Here is a 10,273-nt window from a genome sequence, read left to right on the forward strand (position 1 = left end):
AACGTTAGATAAAATTTGCTCTTAGTATAATTCTATTTAAACAAATTTATTCCATTTTAAAGGATTTCCAATAAAATTTCTACAACACTTATTTTCAAGAAAAACAGCTCCTTTTTATGCATATTTTATTTTATATTATTTTAAAAAATACCCTATAATAATAATAGTGAAACAAAAACATCAAAAATAGAAATAAATAAAACATTGTATCGGTCATAGAGATGGATGACACTTGAACCTATGATATGAATACAATTCAAATGAATGAGGATTAGATCTTACTCTCAAATCATTATAATCAAATAAATTAATGTTTTATTGCACATGATTATTTGTCCTCTTAAGATAGTGCATTATAATCCTTGTACTTATCCCGGCTTAACAGATATATTTAGATTTTACTGATAACTCATAAAAAGTAGTTCTAACTTTTATACCCACAAAAACAATCTCGTGAGTATCCACAATCATCTTTGTATCACTCCATCAATGCTATGAGTACCCTATCCTTATGTTGTGGATTAAGGTGCATTAATTAGATATAATACTTTGGATTAAATAGTGATATTATCACTATTCTAAAGTAATATGCATTGAAATTTTGTTACGAATCGGTTTAATTCGATCCGTAATGATTCTGGACTAGATTGAGGACGTGACTTTCAAAGGAAGCTATGAAAATCTAATCGATGGATCTTCTTGAATTTTGAATATGTTGTCGCCTTTGAAAAAAACTTTCTAACGAATCTAAAATTGCAGGTGCAACACCCTCGCCCGGCACAGACACGTGCATGCCCACGCACCCATACGGCACGCGCGGTGCACGCAACAGGTCGGGCGGGGCTCGTCATGCACAGATGCTCTCCTGTGCAGATATAATAATGACATCATCAAATAATATCTGCTAACCTATCCATGATCATATAATCCATCACCAAATAAATCATATTATTAACCAAATAAACATGTTAACATATAAATATCAAAGTCCATAATAATATACACTAGACCACTACATAATCTAGTAGGACCCACACAGGCCACAACAAACCATCAAGATATAACTAAAATAACTAATACAAGAGTACGCCATGATTCGACCTGTATTATACAAATTATCGTCTAATACAAAAGAGTACAAATATCAAATACTAGTACAACTCAATTTCTATATAAACTATCATCTATATCGTCTCGCATCCATAGCTCACCTCATCTTTGCTCTAAAATATCTCATCAGGATATTTTAAGGCGATATCACATACCATAATATCTGTGGGGGTTAAAAAGAAAGAAATAGAGAGAGTCATGAGCAAAAGGCTCAGTAAATAACCTTACCCCGAATCAGTTATGCCAAACAGAGAGTAAATCATGTACTGGATAATATGAATCAGAAAGAGCATCATGCATTAAAATGTAGATAACATGTCATAACTGATAAAAGCATATAATCCTCGATAAAAAATAAATAAATCTCCATGCCATAGTATTATCATAACTCTCTCTCAAATATGATACATGATGCATGCCGTTTATGACCATGCTATGATATCAAATGCAACCATATATGATGTAAATTGACCATTTGATAATTATGTATTCACATGAGAATAAAATCATATGCAGTTCTCAACATCACGATCATCACCGATATCTCGGTATAATATCATCATACTAGACCACTATGCACAGTTAACACTCGGCCCGATCTCAACATCCTACCCGTAGGCTCAAAGCATACCCTGTCATACGCTAAGGGTATCTCAGTCCTAATCATACCCTGCCATACGCTAAGGGTATATCAAAATCTATCTAGATCGGGTACCCCACTAGTTAATAGAAATCACATGAGGGTAACTCGCCACACACATGCCCTAGTGAATGGCAGATGTCCGATTGTCTGTGCGCACAGACTCAATTGGCCTCGGACATGGGCCACGAGATATCGCATATCAACGACCATAATCATCACTTCAGGCACATCTAACCCTAGCGCCTACTCGGGTACCCTTATGTTTTTTCTATCAACTTTCTTATCAATGAGATTTATGTATTTCCTTCTATATGATAGATCACGTGTATATATCTAGTACTATAACAAGTCATGCATATCAGGAATTTAGGTGGTAAGGAAGTCAAGAGGAAAATAATGCAATATAGTCTCCAACCATATAACTAACACATGCATATCACTACTAGTCTATCATATGCATACTCATGCTAGAGATCACCCCGACATAAAGTCATAACAGTATAATCATCTCCAATCATCTCTATATATCACCAATGTATTCATATCCCAGATCAGCCTAATCAAATACATGATAAAATATGCTTGATTGGAATCATCTCTAGATAAAGTCATATAATCATGTTGGAAGCCAAAACATGCATGTACATAATATATAATATATCATAATTACAGAAAGGCGTCTAGGGGATAAGACTACTCACTCTGATCAAAAGACCCAATACACATATCCTCACATCCGCTAATCAACTGAGTGACAACTCATCGCTAGCAAGGTCCACGGGGCCTCACATAAGAGAGTTCGGGATATGAAAATATTCAAGTAATATTAGTTAATCGTTTATTCAATTAGAATTAGTTCAAGTAGAATATAAATGTTTATTAAGTTTAAAATCACTTCTTTTATTTTGTATGTAACTAGATTCACATTATATGTACGATTCAAATACTATAACATACTATTATCATAAAATACTAGTTATAACATACGGAGAAAGGTTTGTTTCTTTTTATTTATAATATTCTAAATATATAATTATAAAGTAAAAGCTAAATAATTATAAATGGGATATAAGTATAGATAAGATCTATTTATAATAAATTTATAATTCTTAGTCTATTTTGATTAGAAGTTATATAGTATTTACTTAATTATGCAAAATAATTAATTAATTAATAAGACTAGTATCTTATTCTACACACGATAGTATATAATAAATTGTTAAGATTATTTAAATTGCATATATTATGAATATCAGTATATAAATCTAATAATTATAATTTACAACACTATCTATTAATCTAATAGAAATATAAATACATAATTAAATAAAAATAAGTATTACATGTATTTATGCATAATAGTTTATAACCTAGTTAATCATTAATTATACTAATTATAATTAATAATCATGATGTTGAAGAATATACATTATTATTAAAATAATTAATATCTAAATAATTTATCTGCATTAATTAAGAAAGTAATACCTAATTAAATAAATAAATAAATATAAAATAAAGTAGATAATAAAAACAATGTCACAAGTGCTGGGCTCGGCCCAGCACTTCTTGCTATAGTGCTTAGCACTGCACTATTCCAAAAGCAGAGGAAGGAGCTAAGAGAGAAGAAGAATGGAAGAAGAAGGAAGAAAGAAAAAGAAGAAAGAGAAAGAAGAAAGAAGTAAGAAGAAGAAGAGGAGAGGAAGAAAGGAAGGGAGGAGGAGGACTTGGCACTGGCGGGAAAGGCATCGGCCGCTGGTGGCCAGCCCGCGGCCGACCTCTCGCCAGCGGCTCGACTCCGGCAAGCCCGAGCTTAAGAGTGCAAGCGAGCGAGAGAGAGAGAGAGAGAGAGAGAGAGAGAGAGAGAGAGAGAGGCGGTGGAGGGGCGTGGCGGCGGCTGCAGCGGCGACGCTAGAGGGTGCGTGGGACCCCCATGCTGCGCCCAATTGCATGGGCACGAGGCCGACCATGTCGTGCCCATAACAGAACTTAAGTTTTTTTTATTTTTTTTATTTTTTTTATTTTTAAGGATAGATTGTTACAGTAGGGTTTGGATGGCTAGATCTAGAGATATCGGCCGAACAGTGACCGAATGTCAGATAAATCCTAGCTTGATAGTCCTTCAATGGCTAGATAGGTATTAGGTTAATTCCTTAGTGTGAAGGGGGATAAGTCGTTATAGAAGAGGAGGATTAGGAGTTAGAGGAAGCCGACCAAAGACTTTGGCGGTGGAAGGAAGGAGGTGGGAGAGGGCGCCAATGGTTAGAGCAAGAAGAGAAGGAGATAAAAGCACAATGTCATTTTCAATTATCATATAAACTCTAATTAGGGTTTCCTCCACATATTTATAGAGGCTCACTCTAGGGACTCATCAACTAAGTTAAAAATCCTAACAAACTAATAATTTTCGCTGCGGTGTATTCGAACGCATCTGATTGCATTCGAACTCAAAATTGCAGTTCTTCTTCGTTGCGAACATGTGTAGGCGTTCGAACGATCGCATTCGAACGGCTCGAGTCCGTTTGAACGCACAAATCGCGTTCTATATTTTTGTGAACATATGCAGGCGTTCACATGACTCGTTTGAACGTGGTCCCTGCGTTAGAACGCTCCTGGGCAAAAATATTTTTATTTTTTTAAAAAAAATCAACTAGATAAATAAGCTAATCCCAATGAACCCAATGTTGTGTGTGGAGCCAATATAGATGAAGTCTTATCAATGGCCTACATGTCAATTTTTTTTTGATAGTTAATAAAATTAAGTCCTTTGAACTCTAAAGAATAGTCTTTTAATCATACAATTCTTGAATTGGTAAAACTCTATCTTTCTAAATTTTGTTCAATTTTTACCACCAAGTGATTTGGTGAGTGGATCCGTAAGCATTTCATTGGCAAGCATATATCTAAAGTGAGCTTACACTTTTTCATAAGCTTCTCATAAATATTATATCTTATTGCAATATGCTTACTCTTATTAGTAATTTTTTTATTTTTAGAAACATATATTGTAACTTGATTATCACAATATAAAGTAAATTAAGACTTAGACATTTCATAAAAAGAAATACCACATAAAAAATATCTTATCCAAATTAATTCTTTACTAGTGATATGGCAACATATATAGCTTCCATAGAAAATAAAATAACGCATGATTGTTTCTTAAAACTTCATGCAATTAAACATCCACCTGAAGTAAATACAAAACTAGAACCAATTTAGAACTAGTTTTATCCAAAGCCCAACTAGCATCACTATACTATTCAAGAACATAATTATTACATTTAAATCTACCACTTGATTGGAGAATGGGACTAAATCTTAGTGAGAAAAGGATATGAAGAGGGCTCAAGGATTAGGCTAAGTAATAGGTTAAGTGGGCAAAAGCCCTAGACTCGACAAGCTAGCATGAGTATGTCGAGTTCAATTAGGGTTTTGGGCTGGTTCAGGCTCTTAGGGGTTGAGTCTAGGGTTAAAAGTTATAAGTGGGCTTAGGCCTTAGATATAATTGAGCTAGTGTTTGGATAAGGTTTGACTTGTGGAACAAGGCTTAATGGTAAAAAAAACTCTAGCTAGCCCATAGCAATCTACGCAACTAGGCCTTGGGTCATCTAGGGTTTTTGGCTCCCTCAAGTGTGAGGGTAGGTGTCTGTAGGGTGGATATGGATAGAGAAGATTTGAGCTAGGTGGTGGGGATGGATCGAAAAACTGAAGAGGTTAGTGATAGCTTCTTGTGATGTTTTTGAGATGGTAGTGATGCGATTTAGTGTTGAAGGAGAAGGTGGCTTGAGCTGATGTGATGGGCCATGCTTGTGGTAGGGTGACAATGTCGATGGTAGACATAAAAATCGTACGGGAGGTAAAGATGTCTAAAGCAATGAAGGCTCAAGGAGGAGAAGCTAGAGATGAAAGAGAAGAGGAAGAAGATAGGTTCGATAATCAAACATAACATAAACCTGAGTGATCTCCGCATTTTATGTTAGAGGCCAACCTAACTCAATTTAACTCGTCTAACTGACTTGGCTAGGACTCAATCAAATCAAAAGACCCTTGGTTCAGATTTTGAGCTAGAAGTGGACTAACTCATGCTAAAAGGAAATAGTATAAATTTAAAATGCAAATAATAAAGGGTTCAACCATCCGATTTGGTAGATCCACTAGGGTTAATTCGAACTTGGACTCAAACTTGGACAAAGTTTGGACTATATCAAAGGAGAACTTGTTCACATCTCCGACAGCTGATACTTCAACTGAGGATGATCCTAGAGCATCAAATTCTTCTATGACACATGAATTAGAGAATTGACATGTAGCTTATTGGCTAAATATAACTACCAACTCTACTAGAGTTAGTTAGTTCTATTCTAGTTAATTAAAAAGGAGTTTCTGCTGTAAGAGTGATTGCAAGAGAGACTTGTTTCTAAAAATAAAAATAAAAAATAAAAATGGGGGGGTCTAGTAATTAACCCTTGAAAACACGCAAAACTACAAGAAAGAAAACCCTGTTTTACCACTAGTGAGCCCAGAACAAAGCTTCCGGCTGGGAGATGAGAGGTTACACGGAAACCTCCGTCTCTCCCAGCGTGATTCCTCGTTAAGCAGCGAACGACAAAGAATACTCGTAACCATCGGAGCCATGAGAGTTGCCACCAGTGCCTTCTCTCAAGTACTCCTCTCCCAAAACCAATCAATTCCGACTACTTCCTCTTCCACTTGCTCTTCGGTTCTCCCCTTGTCCAGCTCCTTACAATCCTCCCCTCCGTTACTCTCTTCGTCCCGCGGAACAATCCCAACCCATCTGGTCATCGACGATTCCCAGCAGCAGCAACGCAAGACCCTCCTCGCGGAGACCTTCCACCGTAACAGTAGCCTCAGGGCCTTAGTACGGGAGCTCTCAAGAGAGGGTTCGAACCCACTTCGCCTCCTTCAAAGAGATGGGGACTGGACCACGGACCAGCTCTGGGCTGCCGTCTCCGTGCTCGTGGACGCCGGACGAGCCAATGAAGCCATCCAGGTTAGTTTCAATTTAATCTTTCCTCTATCTTAAAACGGGTGGTCTCTTTCAATTCTTCATGTTCTGTGTTTGGAATCGATGTAAGTTGCAATAGATGATAACCTCTGTAAGCAAACATTTAAATTAGCTGTTTAGTGGGCACTCCCTTTTGAAACATTCTCTAATTAGCTCTAATTTTGTACAACTTGCTTAGTCAATCGAGCACGATAGTATCGTGCTTCTCAAGAATGCCCTTCTTTTATGTATCTTTAATTGTTTGGGTGTCGCAATCCTTGACAACTGATAATGTGAACTGTATGCTCCCTTGTTTTTACTCCACTCATGGATTACTGTGCTATCTTTTTCTATAGTGCATAAAGTTCTGATAAAGTAAGGTGCAACTGCTGTATAAATGTCTAATTTACTTCGTAGAATAAAAATTATTTCTGACAAGATCTTTTATACTAAACCATGTGATGGTATTGCATGATTCTTAATATCATGACCACTCTCCTGATGCATCTAAAAGAGTACCATTAACCGTAGGTGATTATAATACGGGACTAGGTAAGCTACTTATTTGCTCATTTAAGATGACCGACTTTCTAAGTTGCTTACTCTTTTGAAAATGAAATACTAGGTAATTTTGTGTCCAAAATCCACATGATCATGAGAATATCCTAATTGGGGTCCTAACTATTTCTAAGGGATCACATGTCCATTTTTGCTATTTGACAATATCTGGAAATGTTAACAAAAAGGGTAAGTGCACGATGTAAACAACTAAACATTTAACACAATTAGCAATTTAGCACTTGGGAGAAAGTTCATAGTAGAAAGCATGTTTAACATTTTAAAAAGTATTGTTTGACGATAAGTAGGAGCCTCATGCATTGAGATGCTTCTTTTTTACTACATTTCTGATGTCACTAATTGTAAGTGTATTTCCTTCTGATCAAACACATGGCTGTATGTGTATTCTTGAGTTAAAATACAAGCCGAACTATGTGATGCCTTATAGGCCCTATTTAGCAGCCAATAGATCAGATATGAATATTCTATCAAAATATGTTTGTCACGAGCTGCTTTCTCGAAAAACTAACTGTTGAAATAAATGCATATAAATAGATTATGTACCAATGTCACACCTATTTTATAGAGTGCATTATTATCATCATCATGAGAACTGTTCTTATTCAAGGCACACAAGGGTATGCCATATAATGTTTAGAAGAGTTCAGATGGCAGCCATCATTCTCAATTAACTCCAAAATCTCTTTTGATTTTTAATATAAAATTGAGCTATTTTGTAATGGCAGGTGTTTGATTGCTGGAGGAGCAAAGTGATAACCCGAAGTAATGAAGCTCACTACTTAAGAATAATAAGATTGTTATGTGAAAGGAGTTTGATGATAGAAGCCAACTCTATCTTTCAGAATATGGAGAAGTATGGTCTTGTTCCAACCCTGTCAATCTATAATGCCATTATTCATGGATTTGCTCAAGAGAAGAAATTTGATGATGCAATCGTCACTATGAAAAAGATGGTGGAGGCTAATATTAGACCGAAACCTGAAACATACAATGGGATTATTCGAGCTTACGGAAATTACCAAATGTATGATGATATGAGTAAGTGTGTAAAGAGGATGGAATTACATGGTTGTTTTCCGGATGAAGTTACTTATAACATACTAATCACTGAACTTGCCCAAGGTGGACTTGTAAAAAGAATGGAAAAGGTGTTCAGGACTCTCCTTTCTAAGAATATGAATTTACAGCCCTCCACTCTGGTGTCAATGCTTGAGGCTTACACAGACCTGGAGATTTTTGAGAAGATGGAGAAGGTTTACCATCAGGTTTTTAAAACAAAGGCCTTTCTGAAGGAAAGCCTGATTAGGAAATTGGCGACAGTATACATAAAAAACCATAGGCTTTCATGTTTAGAGGACTTAGGAAATGATATCAGTGCTACAGTTGGCAGAACTGACCTTGTCTGGTGTATTCTTCTCCTTTCCAGTGCTTGCTGTTTTAGCCGTAGAGGTGTAGAGTCCATCATTCGTGAAATGGAAGTAGCTAAAGTACAGTTTACCATAACATTTGTAAACATTCTTGCACTTTTCTATATGAAAATGAAGGATTTCAGGGAATTACATGCCATATTTTTGCAGGCTAGAAGGGAAAATTTGAAACCTGATATTGTAACTGTTGGAATTCTTTTTGATGCATGGAAGGTTGGGTATGATGGAACACATGTACTGGAAGAATGGACTACCAGTGGCTTATTACAGGAAGTAGCACAAATGAAAACTGATAAATTAGTCCTTACTGCATTTGGAAAGGGATTCTTCCTTATGAACTGTGAGAAGTTATACAGTTCTCTTGAACCTAAAGCTAAAAAAAGGAAATTGTGGAGATATAGTGATCTAATTGGTCTAGTTTTTGGAGAATTGAAAGCAACTAAACAGTCAGGTGTGCAAAGAATGTAACGTGAAAAGCTTATGGCTGATGGTTCACAACCTCTTTCTTCACATACATATGTTTGTCATTTATAGTCCACTTCAGGAGATCAAAACAATTTGTTTGTCCTTTTGTGTTAGATTAGATTTAGTTCATGCCACTTCATTTTTCCATCTTACCGCTATCTGCTGATATGCAGGTAAATTGTATTCTAACCTGTTGTACAACTCGCCTATGGATCCTTAGATAATTATTTCAGTGCTATTCTTTGGAAGGTCTTTTGAGCAGATGATTTTATATATTCTATCATCTGATGAATGGAGAAGGGAATTCAGCCAAAATTATCATTTAAATTTCTTAAAGACAACCTGGATTGTTAGAGATGGGGCATATGGCTTGAAAGGATGAAAAGTTTGATGGCAAATTTTTCTGGTAACCGCTTCTTCTGACAATAGTATATTGAGTCCATTGTAAGAACTGAGTTCACAGAGCTTGGACATTATATCACCAACTTAAAGAAATCTATGTGAACTTCAAAAATCTTCACATGATTCTACATTACTCATCACAGATGCATCTCTCTACACTTCTAAATCTTGTTTTTCAGGAGGTTCACGTATATATATTGATTCAATTAATTTAGTTGCTGCGGAAAGTGAGTTTGTAAGAATGCTTCACCTTCAATGCCCAAGAGAAATTGTTCTCTTCATTTATGACCCTGACAAAGTGAATATTCAATTATATTCAAGACCAGCTTCACTTCAATGCCCGAGAGAAATTGTTCTCTCTTCACTCATGACCCTGAGAAAGAGGTAACTTAAATAGGATTTTTTTTAAAAAGAAATTTTGTTTAAAGAAAGATTTTGTATTTTTACTGTGATCTTGGTCACACATCTGCGCTTTGATTGTCCTATCATTTTTGTCAATGCAATTTTTGAGTGTCAATTATAAGCTAGCATACGTGCCTGAAAATTTAGCTTTTTGCTGACGTTATAAACCGATATACATGTCATCATCAGAAGATGGAACATATGTTTGCAGGTTGCTCGTATCTATATGTACATACT

The 10,273-nt window shown here is 35.9% G+C and overlaps 1 protein-coding gene across 1 annotated transcript; it reads left to right on the plus strand.

Annotated features, from left to right (window-relative positions):
• Positions 1-6,259: 6,259 nt before the first annotated feature.
• LOC140788041 (pentatricopeptide repeat-containing protein At4g14190, chloroplastic) lies at positions 6,260-9,493 on the plus strand. Its single transcript, XM_073137133.1, has 2 exons — positions 6,260-6,767; positions 8,066-9,493. The coding sequence occupies exons 1-2, from the start codon at positions 6,390-6,392 to the stop codon at positions 9,233-9,235; spliced, it is 1,548 nt and encodes a 515-aa protein (XP_072993234.1). The 5' UTR covers positions 6,260-6,389; the 3' UTR covers positions 9,236-9,493.
• Positions 9,494-10,273: the final 780 nt, after the last annotated feature.

This window comes from Typha latifolia, chromosome 5, assembly GCF_019914945.1.
Source record: "Typha latifolia isolate L0001 chromosome 5, TyphaL0001v2, whole genome shotgun sequence".
Taxonomy (NCBI): domain Eukaryota; kingdom Viridiplantae; phylum Streptophyta; class Magnoliopsida; order Poales; family Typhaceae; genus Typha; species Typha latifolia.